Below are 19517 nucleotides of genomic sequence, written 5' to 3'. Positions count from 1 at the left end.
GACTTTCAATTCAATTGTAACTACAAAAACACCTTTACTCGTCCGGATAGGCTTTCGAGTTTTCTTGTCTCAGCATCACATGAATTAGTCTGAGCACGCAGACTTGTCGAACAGGCTTAACACGCTTGTAGGGTTTTCCTGAGTCATGCTAAGCTCGCTAGCTATTTTAGACGGGTCAGGCAAGCATAGCCCGTCCCAAGCTTTGGACATGCTGGTTAAACTGTCGAACCCGGGCGTTCCGGACAGGATATCGGGCTGGTAGAAGGAATTCCCACCCTCAGTATAATTAGTCTCCATCAATCTAATTAAACTATATTTTTCGAATGAGTTTTGTTATGATCATCACTAAACTGAAGCTGCAGACAAGTGTTAATCAATAAAATCAAGTGGATTCAAACCTTAGTAAAAGATAAAGACAACAAAACACCAACATCCATTAAGTCAGAATAGACTGACCCACTTCCTCTCATCGACAAACTTGTATAAATTAACTCAAAAGCACCCCTACACGATAAGTTTGAACATATATTATCCAGGCAAGATTATTACACAATATAGTACTAGTTGTACCCACTAAAGTCGAAAAAGATAAAGATTAGAAAATTCAAAATATGATAAGAAATTGGGTGGTTTAGAGAGAGAGAGAGAGAGAGAGAGAGAGAGAGAGAGAGAGGAAAAGAAGATTAGAGATTGAGGAGTTAGCAATTTCTGACATTCAAGTGTTGCTGCTTTTTCAGCCGGATAATCCGGCCACCCCTATCATCATTATATGAGATGGGTGGAGACAAGAAGAACAGCAAGATTTCCCACCCTCAATTCAGGAGTCTTTTTTTAATTGAATCAGTTCAAAGATCAATTTATTATATGTAGTCCACTATGATAGTTTATTGTTACTCTTTCTCCCTAACAACTTGTTTGTGTATAATTTTTGGGTACGGGAGTGCTACAATGACAAAATCCTTGACATAATGAGTCATTTTCATCAAAATACAAAAGTTTTTTAAAGTTGGACTTTGATCTAGACCGCTCTTTTACCCGCGTGACTCATCGTGTCAAAGATGTTGTCAAAGGTTCTTCGTACACTTAGCATTTCCCTGTATCAGGTTAAGCAAGGTTTTGTAGCATCTGTAGTGCAACACTCAATTTTAGAGATATCAAGTATTACTGTGGGTTTTTTTTTTTAGAAATTGTTCATAAAACAAATTCTCTTTTAACTCAAAATTTGATTTGGTTCTCTAAAATGATGATGTAAGAGTAACTAAACAGATATATGTCATGAAATAATAGATTTCATATATATATATATATATATATATATATATATATATTTAAAGAAACTAGTGATTTCTTAACAAAAATAAACATTCCTAATAAATACCAAAAGAAATTTAGAGATGTACATTAGGATCGCAAAAGAATTGAGAATATCTAATTACGCTACATAAGAACAAAAATGAATGGTGGCCAATACGCGGACAATCGTCACTACAAAAAAAAGTCCCAATAGGGACACACATTTTCACTTCTGTCCCTAATTTACTTAAAATAGGGACAGTTTGGTAATATTTGTCCCTAATAAAATTGCAATTGGGACAATAATTGCATTGTAGTGACAAATTTTTGGAGGAGGGGGAAACAAAAAAAAGGGCGGCCACTTTTGGCGCAAATATTTTGACCCAAATAAAATAAAATTTTAAATGTTATTTTTCTTTTCCTTTTTCTCTCTCCACGTTTTCCCTTTCCTCATCGTTTTCTCTCTTTAGCTGAGTTCTTCTCCAAGGTGTTGATCTCCTGATCTTCATCCATTAGGTTAGGTTTTTTCATTTTTCTTGTCCTTCTCTTCTTCTTCTTCAACTACTACAAACTATTTTTCAGATTGTACCCATTAAACGATCGAGTTTTTCTTCTCCAGGTTCACGGTTCTGCTAATTTTTATCCAGCAGGTTGGATTTATTTTTCTTCTTCTTCTACTACTTCTACTACAAACTATTTTTAACATTGTTGATTGAATTGATTCCATTGAAGTTGGCTAAAACAGATTGCCCAGGGCAAATTGACTTGAACAAATCAGAGAAATCGGCTGCTTCTGTAGGTATTACTATGATTAAATTTCTTCTTCAGCTTTTTCTGTTCCTAATCCTAGTTATTATGAGTAACAATCTATTTGAACTATTTAGGGTTTTTTTTGTTGTTAGATAAAATGAATGTGTAGTTTTATTATTATGTGTTCTTGCCCTAATATATTTCTATTAAGTTATAATGAGATGATGAAGGTCATAAGAAGCATTCAAGCCAGGGTTAGAGTTAACCCCAATATGTTATTAGAACCGTGAACGGACAATGCTCATGTGGTCTTCAAGCAGTTGCAAATGTTGTAGCCGCCATAAAAGGTGGATTTTAGACATAGGTAAGAAGAAAACAGTAGTCCTTTTGTATCTCTCTAGTCTCTAGGTTATGTGATTCAATTTGTTGTTCCCTTAAATCATTTCTCCGTAAACATGCCTAGGAGTTGAGTTGGAGTACAGTAACTCCAATGGCATGGGAGGGATCAATCACTCCGAAAGTACACTCTCTTACTATTTTTTCTTCTCAAATAAAAATAATTCATATGTTTGTCACGGTGTGTTTTTCTAAACATTTGATTCCTAACTGCACAAGGCCCATAACATTCAAAAGGCTAAAGATTGTCTTCTACTCATGGTTGTTAAGTCTGGACCATCGTTATGGTATAACAAGAATGGAGCAAGACCAGGAAGCTGTGAGTTTTACGGATGTTGTAGTCCATTGCTGTTATCTGGAAAGTTCAAAGCTAAAATTATGCATCTGTCTACAAAGGTAGTATCATCTACTACTTGTGTATGGTGGAGAGGGTAGGATTCAATCGTGGGTAAAACTTAATATATAGACCACTCCCAAAATCTTTATGAGTTCGAACTGATTAACTATATCATGCCACATATTTGACGCCCTTGTTTACACTTCCATCCATGGTCTCAAGAATGATTTTATTTATATCTAACTAACTGTTTTTTCCCATCTACTTTATGATTATCGTGTAAAACGAGGCCACATAACTAAACATGAGCATAACCACTTTATTTTCCAAGAAACCATTCTCAGATTTCATATCGCGTAAACTTAAGTTGCCTCACTTTTTAAGGATCAAAACAGGGTAAAAGACGTCAAAACTTCCTCAACCTTCGCGAGTCTCTATGCTTCTGCCTGTTTGGAATGTTTGTAATGTTATAGACCACAGGTAAGGCACTCATAGTTCATTAGTTGTTGATTGGTTTTTAGTACTTAGATTCATGATTTAATTACTACTCCTCTAAGTTTGATTTCACCTTGACCTAGTAAGTAACATCTGATTTAGCTGTACCTTGTTGTGCTGAATAAGAGATAAACATCCGAAGCAATATTAGAAGATACCATCTCAAATGATCAAAGTTCTACTCAGTGTCCAGATAACCAAACTTGAATTTCCTGATCTATTCAATATCTTTCTTAGTTCCTATTATGTTGGTACTGTCTTATAACAGTGGTTGGTAACTCCTTCGCTATGCGAACTTAGTTCCTTTTAGTTTTCTTTCTCTTTCTTCATGTTCTATCATGAATTTTTTTTGTAGTATATAAGATCTGATGACTCGGTGTTGTAGTGCACACCGATTGCATGATGTGGGGGAAAAGTCAAAAAGGCTTCCTCTTTGGAGACAGGTAACTTTATCTACGTTGTTGTTGGTTAAATTTCACTCTTTGACAATTGTTTTCTTATCTTAAATGTGATAGGCGCCTCTTTTCCTTACAAATGTCATGCCCTGTGTTTCATTGTTGTTCTTTGACAGGCTGACCCCTATGTATCTTTTGAATAACTACATGTTGGAGGTTCTCATAGATAATAAGGTCAGATCTTTTTCTTAAGTGTTGGCTAAATGTAGAGTATCACCCTTCAATACCATATAGAACATCGCGAATGATTGCTCATAGTTTCTCATTATGATCCAATATGCAGTTCGATCAGTACCTGCTTCCTGTTGTCCAAGGGAATATCCTAACTAATTTGGCTAGAAATACTCTTCTACATAAATGACGTAATATAAACACCACCATATCTTGTTTGAGCAATATGTTGTGCTTCTAACCTACATATGTGTAGTATTGACAAAAGCTTTGACCTCTTATTCAGCTTTCACTTTCCAATTTGTGTATTGGCGTGACAAACTTTGGCTTCACACTGAGTGAATATCAATGGAGGTGCTATGGCCATTGGCCATCCCCTTGGTGCTACAGGTACGAGTTTCAGCTTTTCAAAGATCTCGATAGTATAGTGTTTCAGATTCTGAAAATCACGTGTTGATATGAAAAAGGTTCCGACTACAAGTTGAACTTATAGCATATTTCGGGCACCTTAATTTTTTTATGACGGTGGTTCTAAAAAGACAAGAAATTGATAAGATATTTGTGACCCTACATAATGTTTTTCTTGCAGGAAATCATTGTTTTGCAACTCTATTGCATGAGATGAAGCGCCGCGGCAAGGAAATCTGTTTCAGAGTAATACCCATGTCTATTTTATGACTGATATCTAGATTTTACCTGTTCTAAGGTGTCTACTTAGCTCCAACATGAGAAAATCCCTGAGCTGAGTTTCAGTTTGTGTGCAGACAACAGAATAGGAGTTGCAGCTGTGTTCAAAAGAGGTGTCTGTCTTGGCGATCTTCGACATGCACGTAAAATCCAAAACAACAATTTCTTATCCAAGGATGCTAGGTGATTGCAGATGACCCTATCTGGACAGTGAGCGGTGACAATAAGTATGCAGAGAAATCCAAATAACACACATTCAAGTAAAAGTAGCAACAAAGAAAGAAATTTAGGAGAAGTTGTTGGAGAAATCCCATTGGCATCTCTTCTATATACTTATACATTGAGCCTGAACTTTGATATTTATATTTTGGAAGTATCCAAGTGCCTTACTGGATTTCATTTGCAGTCATTATTTCTGTTTTGAATAACCCAAATTGGTGAAACTATTGTAGGTCTTTGACTCATGCTTTTAGTATTTCTTGGTACAGCTATAATACAAAACCAATTTCTTGTGACAATTCTCTTATAATAAATTGTTGTATGTATGAGATTCGAAAATACTAATATTTTTTTTTTCCAAATGTAAGCTAGGGAAAAATTCCCCAAGAAAATTCTCAGCATATTTTTGGGGACAGATCGTAATTGTCCCAAATGTAAATAAAAAAATTTGCCGAATTAATAGTGACAACTACTAACTGTCCCTAATGACCATTAGGTTAGGGACAGTTTCCGATCGTCCCAAATTCATTAAGAGGGACAGATGCAATCCGTCGCTAAAACTGTCCCAAATACTATTTGGGACGCCGGTTTCAGGGACAGACAAAAACCGTCCCCAATAAAGTATTGGGGACGGATTTTAGGTTTTGGGGACGGTTTTTCGCTGTCCCTAATGGCTATATTTTTTGTAGTGCGTTTTTCTTATATGGACAACTATTTTCGGGCCCGATGCGAGTCAACTATACTTGACTTAGTTGACTTTGATTTAATAAGGGGACAACTCCATAAAGTCTTTGATACTAATAATTAGTAACTTGTGGACTACTAACAAAAATAATAGTTAAAGATTGAAAACCTAAACTGTCTTCTTCATCTTCTTCCTTCTTTTTAGTCTTCTTCTTCTTTCTTCACTTCTACTAAAAGTAAACTGTAGTTTCTACCATTTTTTTTTTATCAAACCCTAGATGGATGAAGAAGACAAAATCTCTTCTTAGTCTTATTCTTCTTTATTCACTTCTACTAAAAGTAAATTGTAGTTTCTACCATTTTTTTTATCAAACCCTAGATGGATGAAGAAGACAAAATCCCTCAATCTGCACCTGAAGAAGTTTTTCCGGACGTTTCTATAATAGGCATTAATGAAATTGATGAGGTAAAACAGAACATAACTTGCGACGAAAATTTGGCAAAATCGGACAATTTTCCAGATTTTCGTAGCAACTTAGCTCCTGTTATGCCATATTTTCGCAGAAAATCTGCGAAAATATGGCATAACAGAAGCTAAGTTGCGACGAAAATCTTGCAAGTTTTCTGATTATGCCAGATTTTCGTCGCAAGTAATGTTCTGTTATGCCATATATTTGCACAACCCCAATTATCAGATTCATCTTCCTCTTAACCATCGTTTTCAGAGTCGGAACCAACAGATCCATCTTCGTCTTCCACATCTTCTCTGATTTTCTCTCCCATCAGTACCATCTTCTTCTTCATGGTTGGTTTTAGAGTTTTAGAGTTTTAGAGTTTTAGGGTTCTAACCTTTGTCTTTGGGAAGATTCTACAACAACTCCCTTACCTTTGTTTGATGCCGTAACCACCAATATTGCTTCTCCAAGAAATTTCTCTCTCTAGAAATTTGGGTGATGATGAAGAACAAGTAATAGAAGAGATGAAGACTAACTAACCTAGGGTTTATGGAGAAAGAGGGAGGTCATCAAATAATACATCTGATTCTAAGAGGACTTGAGTGAAAATAATAGAGAGTTGTCCCCTTAGAAACTGATGTCCATATAAAAATTTAATTTTTTTGCGTTGTCCACATAAGATAGTTGTCCATATAAGAAAAACGGTTGTCCGCGTATTGGCCACCAAATGAATATCTAATTACGCTGCATAAGAACAAAAATGAGAATTTCAATTGAGACTTGACATGTATACATGTGTGTAATACATGTATGTACGTGACGGATCGAGAAGACGAGATCCGACGATCATGAAGAATTCAGAATATTCGAAGATATTTAGAGATGTATGAAGATCATGAATATTTTTCACTTATGTGTAGGATATATCTTGTAACTATCTAATGGTAATATTAGATGGATCTTATATCATTTTCTAGTTTAGTTAGGAGAAACTAGGAAACTCTAAACTCTAATTTCTCTATAAATAAGAGAAGATTTTAGGATGTAGATCATCGAGTTATGTCCACCCAATGTAACTGATCAAACCCACTATATTATCGTGACTATCCGACCGAACCACGTTATATTATCATGTCAATTATTTCAATATCTATCTTCGATTTACATAATCGTGATTTAACAGAATTTTGCATTGAAGATGCTCTTAGAGAAAAAATAATACAATAATTCATAATATTTCCTCAGAAGAAGTGAAGTTTCTGATTTCGAATGATCAACTTAGGTATGTTTTTTTTTATCGATTACAGGTATGTTCTGTTGGACAGTTGAATATGTTGCGGTGATAAAGTTACAAAATTGCAGAGTGGATGAGAAATAGAAGATCAGGAGACAAAATCATGCTAGAGAAAGTGAGAAAAGGTGAGAGAGAAAGAGAAAAAAAATGTCTCTCAATAAAACCCTACCGTACCTTAACTTTATAATTTAGATACACCACTGATATTTTTTCAACAACGAAAGCTTTTTGTTTGGACTCATTACTCTTGCCGCTCTCATTATAAGCTGTTGGATTACATTAAGATTATTTCAAATCAGGTAAACCTAAATATTTAATGTTACGGGTCACTTATTTTGGTGATGGGTGGTGAAAGGTTATGTTGGAGAGATCAAGTGAAGAAAAGATAAACTTCTCTCTCTCTCTACAAAATAACCGCCTGCTTAGTCCTTCAGGGAGTTATTTTGCTTCTCCGACGAAGGGTCTTCCCTTCGCCGGATTCCTTTACTCGTTTTCTAACAAAGATCTAAACACCATCAACGTTGTCAACATCTGTGTTTGTTTGTAAGGCGTCCAGATCAAATAGAGAGGCTGATTGATACCTCTTCTCTTATGTCGTTTCTCCTGCGCTAGGGTTCATCCACAAAAAAGAAGTGTAAAGCGGTGATGGGTATGATGAATCTAGTGAAACCTGGTCTTGTAGTACCATAAGAACAAATGCATCGAACTAGGATTACTCTTTCATCAAAGAATGTAAGATTCTGGAAAAGTTTGTGCCGACCTTGTGAGTGGTGCTAAGATTAAAAGGTTGATTATTGTTTTCATGAAAGCATACTTTAATATCTGAAGAATCTATTATTAATAACCTACAATGGAAAGGTATAGAATAGGTATTCATGTCGACCTATTTTCCATTGTGATTCTTGGAGGGAAGATGGACTTCGGCTATGCGGCGACGATTTTTCTTTGGTGGAGGCGGTTTTTACGGTGATGACGACGGTTTCCGACGATGAAAGCAGTTTTCGGCGATGGTTTTCCGGCAATAATGACGGTTTTCAGGCGACATCGGTGGATTTCCGGCAAAAGCGACGGGGATTTAGATTTAGTATTTTCTTTTGTTTATGTGATGTGTTGTTTTCTGTTGGTCTTTAGGGCCTTTTTGTTGGTCTTTAGGACCTTTTTGTTTTTCATATTATTCAGGTATGAGTGCTTTGATCATCGATCACTTTTGGGAGTTTCTTCATCTACTTACAACTCTCTCTACCGATGTACCGGGTATAGAGGTGCAAACCGGGATTTGCACGCTGACGGTTGACGGAGAGAAGAGAAGAAGGTGAAAGAAGCATCAGTTACTCATCTACCCTTAGTTGGTTAGCGGCAGGGCCGGCCCAAGTCTCTGGGAGGCCTAAAGCAAAGTTAAAATATGGGGCCCTTTACGAACCTATAAGAAATAATTCTCCCTGACATTACTATAAACATAGAACACGGTAAAAACATCGATTCATAATCAGAGTTCACTTTCGAAAACGTATCCAACTGATGCCAATATAACAAATGAGTATGTAACTATAACTTATTATCACTAACTAGCAATGATAATTTTCGACAAAAAAATAACATTGATAACGATTTGAACTTATTATTTCATAAAAGAAAATATTTCGAAAGAGATTAAGACATTAGCTTATGAGAAATCGTAAGAGTCTGAAAGAATTCCACCGTAAATAATAAATATCTAATGTTACTCCAAAAAATGGAAAGAGTACTAAAATTAAAAGGGAACTAAATTTAAAAGAGAAAGGAAAATAACAAGAGGGCACGCTAATTATATATTTTCTAGAGAGAGAATAAGAGGAGAGAGAGAGAGAGATGGAATTTGGGAGAAAATGGACAGAATTAATTTCAAGATGGGCGCTTATAAGTATTTTAGGGGCCTTTTTGGCTTGGGGGCCCAAAGCAGCCGCTTTGGCTGCTTTGGGCCTAGGCCGCCCCTGGTTAGCGGCGACTGCCTAGAAGTGTCCCTCGAGTTAGATCTGGCAGCTCTAGAGACACTCCAAGTGGGCATAACTAGTCTTGTTTGCACGGTTTTGGTTGTGTCTTTGTTCTTTTAAACTTCATGATGTAATTCTCATTAGCCTTTTGGCCTTTAAATGAAGTTTGATTTCCAAAAAAAAAAAAAGTGAAGAAAAGATGAGATTGAGACATTTAGTTTGTCACAGTCAGCAAGCATCCGTTTTGTCCATGTCAGCAAAAAAAGTTCTGTTTTGTTATATAGATATCACTTGTCTATCTAATGAACATTTTCTGACAAATGCAAATAAGACAAGGCAAATACGAAGTGGTATTTCATATGTATGGTACTTGATATTGTAAAAGGTTTACATTTTTGCTAACCTGAAACTAATTCTGCTTATGCAAATCTGATTTTCCGAAATTCTACTTTATAAATATAACAAAAAAATATGCGATCTAGATTAGTGCAACATAAATCAGCATGGTTGGGAACTAGTAACTTGAAGTAGCACTACCATTGATAGACTAGTAAAACAAAATAATGAAATCTCAATCCTGGATTGGCGGAATTACAGCAATTCGTCGGAATTACAACAATTATTGTTAGTCACACCTATATTTGTAATCTACACTGGTCAAAAGAATATCGGTTAAAAATAAAGGCCAGCGCTTTGGGGAAAGCTAAATAGTTTGCGGGGTGTGAAATTTTAAAGGGAATATGTAGAATTTTAGAAATTTTTCGGGGAAATAAATTTTAAGGGGAAATAAAAAATTACTCCACCTCACCTCACTCTATCTCCACCTCACCTCTTTGTCTTCTCCGATTAGGTCGCCGGCCGGAAAATTTTCCGGCCGGCGACCTAATCGGAGAAGATAGAGGTGAGGTGGAGAGAGAGTGAGGTGAGGTGAGGTGGAGAGAGAGTGAGGTGAGGTGAGGTGGAGAGAGAGTGAGGTGAGGCGGAGAAGTATTTTGCTTTCTCCCTAAATAAAATTGTCAAACAAATTGACCAATTTTTGACCAAGTCTTCAAACCCCGGAAACTATTTAGCTTTCCCCAAAGCGCTGGCCAAAATAAATCAATCGTGATATTCTACTAGACCTAGCAGGAATAATCCCGATTAGTTTAGTTGGTTAAAAAAAAGGAATAATCCCGATTAGTTTAGTTGGTTACACGGATTTAGAGATAGAAATAGATCGATGAATTAGGCTTTTTGGTTCATCAAAATAAACTAATTCGTTCTAGGCTATTAGTTTTATTCTTTAGACAATATCTTAGATGGTCAATTTAATCAAATGCATATCTACTACTACCACAAACCTTTAATGTTGAAACTTTTACATTGGTTTGACAACTAAAATTTAAAATCTAAATAACATAGTTAAGGGGTTAGAAATTTTCTTATTTACTAGATGATTATAAGTTTATAACAATATAATGATATATACTAAAATTTAAAATCTTAGGCGAACTTTCAAATTTTCAATTTGAATCTTGCGTTGGAGACTCTCTTACTCGTATTCAACGAGAGAAATTGAACCTTGTTTTGTATATTTTAATAATACTCAATTAAGAAAATCCTTAATAGCACTTTGAGGGAATAACAACTTTGATGGCCTAAATGAACTTGTACTGGTTATTAAGAATATTTAGTTAACTTTGCATCCAAACCCATCTTTCCTTAACCTCATGACCTAACAAGAGACTTAAATAATCTTTTGGAATGTTAGAAGTCATGTTGGCTTGACCCACATTTCAAGCATTAATATATGGTTTAGCTACCATTCCTTCCATGTAAAGGGTTGTGAGCTTAGTCATTATATTCACCATTTCTCTTTGCATCTTTCCTTGACATTTATAACTTTAAAATGAACTTTGTAAGTGTACACAAAAATAAAAGTTGGTTTGGGCTCTTATAGAAGAGTAGAAAGAGAAAGAGAAAAGAATATATTACAAAGTGAAGGAACTTATGTTCTTAAATGAAGGAATATCTTCTTGATAGAGATTACTTTGTCTTTCATCTCATCTAATCTCTCTCTCTCTCTCTCTCTCTCTCTCTCTCTCTCTCCACATTGTTGAGTGTTAAATAGTGATAACTTGTTTCTTCATGGCTATCATCAGTTCACTTGAGAAAATATTTGGTTTTTTTCTTGAAAGTATTCAGTGCTGTTTTTTCTTACCTCATCAAAACAACCATCACCACCACCACCATCACCAAAACTATAACCAAACCACTGCCTTCAACAACATGCCGAAAGGAAAAGGTCGTCCACTAGCTTTGCAGGTTCGATTTCACTCTCATGTTTATCCATCTCTATCTTGTTGTATATAAGTCGATAGAATCTTCTTTTTATTTACTAGTACTACTTTTTATGTCCTTATCAACATGAAATCAAAATACACAGCAGTGTTGCAAGCTAGCCATGTCTTTCATGGACTATAGCTAATAAGGATAACATACAAATCAAGGGAAATCTTCTCAAATATATACATATATATCCACTTTTTAATAGCTTTCCCATGAAATGGAGAATCCATTTTTTATCTGAGTAAGATTCAAACCATAGTCTCTATCGTTTAGTACAACCAAGCCAAATACAGCTCTCTGTAATAAGGTTAAAAGCCACACGTGTTCCACGTCACTTGGAAAGAAAAAAAACATATTACTCCAAAGAACACCACAGGTAAGGAGGCATGTGAGAATAGTCTCACATGAGAGTGATCTATATATTAACAAATAATATGATGTCGAAGTCTTTCCCACCCAATTCAAATTGAGTTAGATGACCACAAACTTTGAATGCGACAATTTTGTCCCTTGGGAAAAGATGTTAATTTTTTCTTTTTTTCTTTTTACTGATAATGGTTGGGGAGGAAAGAAATTTGTCCGTGGGAAAAGATGTTAATTTGAGAAATAATTTGCTATCTAAATTGGTCCTATATTCAGTAAAATTTCTTTGTTTTTTTTATGTGATAGTGGTAGACATATCAAGAAGAAGTTGACAAATCAACCCTAATCGCTGATTTCAGATTTCTTTCCAAATTTGTTTAGAATTTCGCTTGCTAGATCTTTTCCTTGTCGAATATAATCCCGCCATTTTTCACAAAAGGATATGTATATATATGTTAAAAACTTGTTGCTTTCATGGCATCCACTAGCCACTAATTAACAATTAAGCTATAGCTAGCTAGCATTTTATACTTTTTCATTCTAATTTAGTAGGTAATCATTAGAAGATCCACTAATTAATGGGATCTAGGCAAATCTCCCTCTCTCTCTCTCCTTATTTCACTTAACTTTTTATTATGCTTTCGGCCTAGTCCTTAAAACACGGTTTCTTTTGTTTAAACTTTAGGAAAACATAGTTTGAAAAGAATATTAAAAGAACAAAGTTGAAAAGAAGATAAAAGAGAATAACAAGAAAGATAGAAGGGACAATAACTAAACCATGTTTGCTTTTAATCCTAAATCAACATCTTTTCATCCTAAATCAACATCTTAAACTTCCATGATTATTAACTTTTGGTTTATCCCTTTCTAATTTCTTTCTCCTTGATGATTATAACATGTTTTTTTGTTCTATAATTAATTTTCAGACTGTCGAACTTCGAGTTAGGATGTGTTGCAGTGGTTGCGAAAGAGTTGTAAGAAAATCCATATTCAAACTTCGAGGTATGTGCATATGAATATATGTCTTTATCTTTACGACTTTAAGCACACATGACCGATATCAACGTTGGAGTAACAAAGTGATGTTCATACCTATGCACCCCCCTCCCCTCCCTACCGCGCTTAATGAAGTTGTCTCGGGACACTACACGTCAGTGTAATAACTTGTAAACCAAAAATTGAAAACAGAATAAACAAATCTAGATTGTTAAACTAATATGATCTTAATTATATGTACTTCAATTAATCAAAGTATTGATGAATATTGGACAGGTATTGACTCAGTGGAGATAGATTTGGAGATGGAGAGGGTAACAATAATAGGGTATGTAGAACCAAATAAGGTATTAAAAGCAGTAAGAAGGAGTGGAAAAAGGGCAGAGTTTTGGCCATACCCTAATCCTCCATTATACTTCACATCAACAGCCAATTATTTCAGAGACATGAAAAATGACTACAAAGAGAGTTACAATTACTATAGGCATGGTTATAATGTTGGTGAAAGACATGGTAACCTTCCTATGTCACAAAGGGGAGATGACAAAGTTAGCAACTTCTTCAATGATGATAATGTTAATGCTTGCTCTCTTATGTAACTCATCAAAAAACAAAATTTCAATATTGTACTCTACTCTTATACATAAATGCCTATTACATAACGATGTGTCATCTCGCTATTGTTCTTTTCGAGTCTGTGAAATGTTTATATGTCTGGAAAAACAACTACAAATATATATTATGTAAAAGACTATATGTAAGTACTGAAAAGACAAATTAAATTTGGCATAAAGCATGCGCATGGGGTGTAATTATTATATAAGCACACATGGAATGAGTATAATTATATATGTTTGGTGTAAGGGTAAAGTAATTATTGGTCTTTATGTAAGTTTAAGGTTTGAATGACATTGATTAAAGAAAGTGAAGTGGAAGTGTTGCTAGTTTATGGACTGTCTTTGACCATTCTTGTTTAGTTTTTCCAGTTCACAGTCTGTCACAAAAGAGTAAAATAATGAGGTATACTGTAAGGTGGCCGTTGGTATTTAGAGAGGTAACTTAGGATATTTATAGGGATAAAGGATTTACTTTTTTTACACTTCATTGTTAAATGAATATTAGGCTTACAAATCCACAAAGAAATTCTTTAGGATCATAATATAATATAATTTGTAAGATTCAAATAAAAATGAAGGATGAGGAGGATCATGAACAATAAATCTCTTTGTAGTAGACAGATCTAGTAGTTGAAGTCAGCGGCTCTCCTAAGTTTCCTCCTCTACGGTTCGTGGGGAAAAAGATTAAGTTGACCCTTACAAACAACTCGATGCAATATCTCTCTTCAACCCTTTGAGAGAAATGCGACAAAAATGAAAATCCGTAGACCAACCCCGTCGTCTCTACCCCATAGGATCTACAAGATCAACCTAAGGACGCCCTAAGGGCCACAGATCGACCATAGAACCATGTTCAACAAGTGGAACCATTAATTGTCCACTCTCAGACTCAGTGGTAATCACTTATTCTTAAACAAACAATTTTAAGACCAAAGAGTCGGGAGGAAAAAGAGGGAAAACTCTCCTTTCCTTGTTCTCCTGTAGCTAGTTTCTTGAGACAAGATTCCAACTCAGTATCTTTTGGAAACCCAATATGGTGAAAATTTTAAGTTTTGTTCGAAGCGGGGAGAACGAGTCTCCTGATAGGCGGTGGTTTACCATGTGGCAGATATGCGATTTGAGTCTGCTTATCTCCACCTCGTGAGCTTAGCTAAGACAACGGAATATAAATATGACACTTTTTATGTCAATGATTTATTGTTCATGGCCGTCGATAACTATCGAATTGAAGCAATATGAAGGCAGTCTCCTCATCTTGATTTCCATACGAGGGAGAAGAGAAGGTAACGGGAATGATCAAAATCGAGGATTTCTTTTAAGATTTGGATGAGTCAAAATCTTTTGTTTCCTAAAGTTTTTTTTATTGTATTGAACATGCCTTGGAATTTCTTATATGGGTATTTTGTTGGTTTCGTTGCAACATGAGTTCTGATTTATTCTCTCTACAAATCTTGGATTATTCAACACATATAGAATTAGGTTTCCGTATAGGTAGGACTTTTTTGGTTTTAGCTAGGTTTTGTGAGTTTTTTTGTTATTGTGTGAAGTTTATGTTGGCGTGAATCATGGAAACGTGAATCACCCAATATTATCGTATAAGAAATAATATTATTATATAGGAAATAATATTATCTGTAAATATATAGTTTACCAGTGTTAGGAAATTGTAACATATACCTAATCTCTATTTCTATTCCTGTCTATCATGTAACATTATATATACTCCTCATATGAGATGAATAAAGTATCATTCAAAATCAATCTTGCTCTATAAAACATGGCATCAGTGCATCTTATTTAAAAATTTACGCTTTCGCTACGTCGACTATCGGAGAATACATCACCGACAGTCGCTTTTACTATCATAACATCAAGGTTTGGTTGTGTCCACATCTAGAGTATTTATGGATCTAGGTTGTATTAATCTTATTTAGGTACGAATTTTATTATTTTTGGCATCTTCAATTTCTTTTGGTGTCGTTGGCAGTGTTTGTCATCCATTATCTCTACTATTAATGTTAGTTGTGTTATATATATATATTGATTATAAATCATCTTTTATTATTATCAATATATATTATATACTTCCTACATTATAAGATGTCTGGTTCATCAGATATGTCAATGCCGGTGCCGTCTGGTTCTCAGACTATGACCACCGGACAATCGTCTATCTATACTAGTGAGCCTATGTCTATTCCTTATGGTGTAAAATTGAATGGTATCAATTATTCACTTTGGTCACAAGTGGTTGAGACGTTTATCGCTAGACGAGGTAAACTAGGTTATATTAATGAGAAATGTTGAACCTCAAATACAAGATCTTATATATGATAAATGGTGTATGGAAAATGCAATTGTTAAAGGATGGCTTATTGGTGCTATGGAACCAAATGTGATGAATTTATTTATTCATTTACCAACAGCTAAGGCCATTTGGGAAGCTGTTTCTCGGATTTATTTTGAAGGAGCAGACCGGTCAGTAATTTATAATTTAACACGTAAATCTATGCAGACGAGACAGACTGGTAAACTTATATCAACATATTTTTCTGATTTACGTGATTATCGTAAACCAATTCAATCTACACAACCTGATGTTGTTCTTGCTCGACAGAAAGAAATTGGAGAAGATAGAGTTTATGTATTTCTTGCAGGCCTCGATGATGTCTATGATCGTGTTCGAAGTGATATTCTTCGTACAGATCCATTTCCTAATTTAGATTCGGCTTTTGCAATTGGTAGGGGTGAAGAGCAACGCCGAAACACGATACTAAATGTTGATACTAGTATGGCTATGGTTGCTAAACTTTCAGGGCCATCTTTATCTAATGGTCCTTCAGGAGGATGCAAACATTGTGGGAGTTCTAAGAATGTAATTAAAAATTTCTTTAAGAAGAACGGATATCCAGACTGATGGGACAGTTACAATGAACGAAAACGAGAAGGAAAAAATAAGAAGGGTGGAGGAAAAGCAGCTCTTGCAACAACAACACATCAATTATATCCAGAAGTGACTTCTGTTTCTGATACACAACCATCGGTTTCTGGTGTCTCACTTCTTGATCCAAAATTGATACAACAATCAGGTAGCTTCGCTCTTCTCTCCTCTGATGCTTTAAAGGATCCTGGCTGGGTCATTGATTCTGGAGCTACATATCACATGACCTATGATGCTAATATATTATTTAATCTTGGTGCACCTCACTGTTCTCATATTGATAATGTTAATGGTGCATCTGTACCCGTTACTAAATCTGGAACTGTTACTTTAACACCCTCGTTGTCACTTGAGCACACAGTACTGGTTCCTTCATTATCTAATAATCTTTTGTCCGTGGCACAAGTGACCGAGTAATTAAATTGTTTAGTATTAATGTATCCTCGTTTTTGTCTACTTGAAGATCTCAACATCAAGGATATATTTGGGCGTGGTACTAAGAGAAAGGGGTTGTATTATGTTGATGATGTCTGCATCAGAAAAGGGTTAGCAGTAACAGGGTCATCTCATGTTAAGGAAGATCAGATTTGGTTATGGCACAAGCGGTAAGGTCATGCTTCATTTGGTTAGTTACAACATTTATTTCCTCGTCTATTTTCGGGTTGTGATATTTCAAATTTTAATTGTGAGACTTGCGTTTTAGCAAAAAGTCATCGTGCTTCTTATTACTCCATTAAAAATAAAATTTTGTTACCCTATGAGTTAGTTCATTCTGATGTTTGGCCTGCTCCGGTATCTACCGTATCTGGTTATCGTTGGTTTCTAATATTCGTTGATGATTGTACCCGTATGACATGATTATATCTTATGAAACACAAAAATGACGTACAAGAATGCTTTCAAATTTTTCATAAGATGGTACAAACACAATTTTCTACTACGGTTAAGATTCTTCGTTCGGATAACGGTGGTGAATATGTTAATCATGAGTTAAGAAAATATTTTCAAGAACATGGTATTATTCATGAAACCACGTGTCCACATACCCCTCAACAAAATGGTGTAGCAGAACGGAAAAATCGTCAATTACTTGAAGTGACACGTGCAAGTCTCATTGGTGCTAGTATGCAACCAACTTACTGGGAGAACGCTATAACATCTGCAGTTTATTTAATTAATCGTGTCCCAAGTAAAGTGTTGGATTTCAAAACACCACTAGAGAAACTTTCTCAATATGTGTCTATACCTTCTCAGTTGACTTTGGTACCTAGAGTGTTTGGATGTGTAGCATTTGTTCACATTCCTAAACATCAACATACAAAGCTAGATCCGTGTGCTTTGAAGTGTGCGTTTGTCGGTTATTTTCCTCATTAGAAATAGTACAAGTGTTATCACTCACCTAATCGTAAATCGTTTGTCACTATGGATGTAACATTCTCTGAACATGAGATGTATTTTTCCTCGTCGGTATTCAATTTTTCTCTGCGGTACCATCCAATGATTCTCCTTCTGTTCCTGAAACTGAGGTATGTACTGAACCAAGTCTTGACACTAACAGTTTAACTAACAATTAGATATCAGTTGCTCTAAGTAATGACAGGTATAGTTTGCTACCTAGAAGCACGAGAGATAAGCCTCCAGATAGATATTCACCTGACAACTCAAAGAGTATGAGGTATCTCATTGTTAATTATGTCTCAACGGATCATCTACCTACTTCAGTCAAGGCCTTCGTAAATCAAATGAGTGATATTATTATTCCAACTAAAGTTCAGGATGCTTTAAAAAATCCAACTTGGAGAAAGACAATGACTGGAGAAATGTGTGCCCTTGACATGAGTGAAACTTGGGATTTAGTACCACTTCCAGAAGGAAAAAAGCCAGTTGACTGTAAATGGATTTTTACTATCAAGCATAAATCTGATGGAACCATAGATAGATATAAAGCGAGACTAGTTGCTCGGGGTTTCACTCAAACATATGGTGTTGATTATCAGGAAACTTTTGCTCCAGTAGCAAAGATTAATACAGTTCGAGTATTGTTGTCACTTCCTGCGAATTTTAACTGCCCATTACAACAATATGATGTGAAGAATGCTTTCTTACATGAAGAAGTGTATATGAGTCTCCCACCCGGTTACAGTTCTACTGAAGATGCTAATTTAGTGTGTAAGCTCAAGAAAGCATTGTATGGTTTGAAACAATCACCCAGAGCTGGTTTGGCCGATTTCGGCTAGCTATGAAAAAGTATGGATATGTTCAGAACAATGTTGATCACACATTGTTTCTAAAAAGACAAGATGATAGACCAACTGCGTTGATTATTTATGTTGATGATATGATTGTGACAGGTGACGACTATGAAGAAATAGGGAAGCTAAAAGACTACTTGTCTTTTGAGTTTGATATGAAAGACCTTGGAGGTTTGAAATATTTTCTCGGTATTGAAGTTACTCGGTCAAAACGGGGAATATTTTTGTCTCAACGGAAATATGTTCTTGATTTGTTGAAAGAAACTGACATGCTTGAATGTCAGCCGATAAGTACACCCATGGAACAAAATCATGGGATGGAAGAGCTTCCTGATCAAGTACCAGCTGACAAAGGGAAATATCAAAGTCTAGTTGGTCGTTTGATCTATTTATCTAACACTAGGCCTGATATTGCATATGCAGTTAGCGTTGTTAGCCGGTTCATGCACAATCCTAGTGAAGTTCATATGGAGGCAGTTGTAAGAATCTTAAGATATTTAAAATCAGCTCTAGGAAAGGGTCTTATGTTTTCTAACCATGGACACGTGAATATTATAGGATATACAGACTCGGATTGGGGTGGCAAAGGTGAAAGAAGACGTTCTACTTCTGGTTATTTCACATTTGTTGGTGGTAACCAGGGCAATGACTAAAGGATATACAGACTCGTATTGGGGTGGCAAAGGTGAAACAAAAGGTCGTATCTATGTCAAGTGCAGAAGCCGAGTACAGGGCAATGACTAAAGGTATATGTGAGATGTTATGACTGAAAATACTTCTAGGGGAGCTTGGCTTTCCTCCTGACAAAGCTATG

At 35.5% G+C, this 19517-nt stretch overlaps 1 protein-coding gene and 1 long non-coding RNA gene across 4 annotated transcripts; both read left to right on the top strand.

The window, feature by feature from the left end:
- Nucleotides 1-1606: 1606 nt before the first annotated feature.
- On the top strand, nucleotides 1607-5102 carry LOC147544906 (uncharacterized). Of its 3 annotated transcripts, none has more exons than XR_015224121.1 (10): nucleotides 1607-1809; nucleotides 1913-1943; nucleotides 2039-2092; nucleotides 3172-3256; nucleotides 3657-3714; nucleotides 3843-3900; nucleotides 4010-4088; nucleotides 4184-4287; nucleotides 4487-4551; nucleotides 4662-5102. It is a non-coding gene; the product is annotated as an uncharacterized LOC147544906 (long non-coding RNA). The 3 variants fall into 3 exon arrangements; XR_015224122.1 differs by having other exon boundaries at nucleotides 1713-1809; nucleotides 2026-2092; nucleotides 3627-3714; nucleotides 4651-5102; XR_015224120.1 differs by lacking the exons at nucleotides 1607-1809; nucleotides 1913-1943; nucleotides 2039-2092 and having other exon boundaries at nucleotides 2708-3256; nucleotides 3627-3714.
- A 5916-nt stretch (nucleotides 5103-11018) lies between these two features.
- LOC147544905 (heavy metal-associated isoprenylated plant protein 30-like) lies at nucleotides 11019-13686 on the top strand. Its single transcript, XM_086634740.1, has 3 exons — nucleotides 11019-11510; nucleotides 12824-12899; nucleotides 13170-13686. The coding sequence occupies exons 1-3, from the start codon at nucleotides 11334-11336 to the stop codon at nucleotides 13490-13492; spliced, it is 576 nt and encodes a 191-aa protein (XP_086490866.1). The 5' UTR covers nucleotides 11019-11333; the 3' UTR covers nucleotides 13493-13686.
- Nucleotides 13687-19517: the final 5831 nt, after the last annotated feature.

This window comes from Eschscholzia californica, unplaced genomic scaffold (assembly GCF_041429995.1).
Source record: "Eschscholzia californica isolate CP2 unplaced genomic scaffold, dmEscCali1.0.p SCAF_4, whole genome shotgun sequence".
Taxonomy (NCBI): domain Eukaryota; kingdom Viridiplantae; phylum Streptophyta; class Magnoliopsida; order Ranunculales; family Papaveraceae; genus Eschscholzia; species Eschscholzia californica.
The sequence above is the reverse complement of the archived record's forward strand: the minus strand, read 5'-3'. Positions and strand labels throughout refer to the sequence as shown.

What these genes read in the sequence shown, in the direction of transcription:
- LOC147544905 (XM_086634740.1), top strand. Translation starts at nt 11,334, where the DNA reads ATGGCTATCATCAGTTCACTTGAGAAAATATTTGGTTTTTTTCTTGAA. An exon ending in GTCGTCCACTAGCTTTGCAG is followed by an intron (nt 11,511 to 12,823) that starts GTTCGATTTCAC and finishes ATTAATTTTCAG; the next exon opens with ACTGTCGAACTTCGAGTTAG. An exon ending in ATCCATATTCAAACTTCGAG is followed by an intron (nt 12,900 to 13,169) that starts GTATGTGCATAT and finishes AATATTGGACAG; the next exon opens with GTATTGACTCAGTGGAGATA.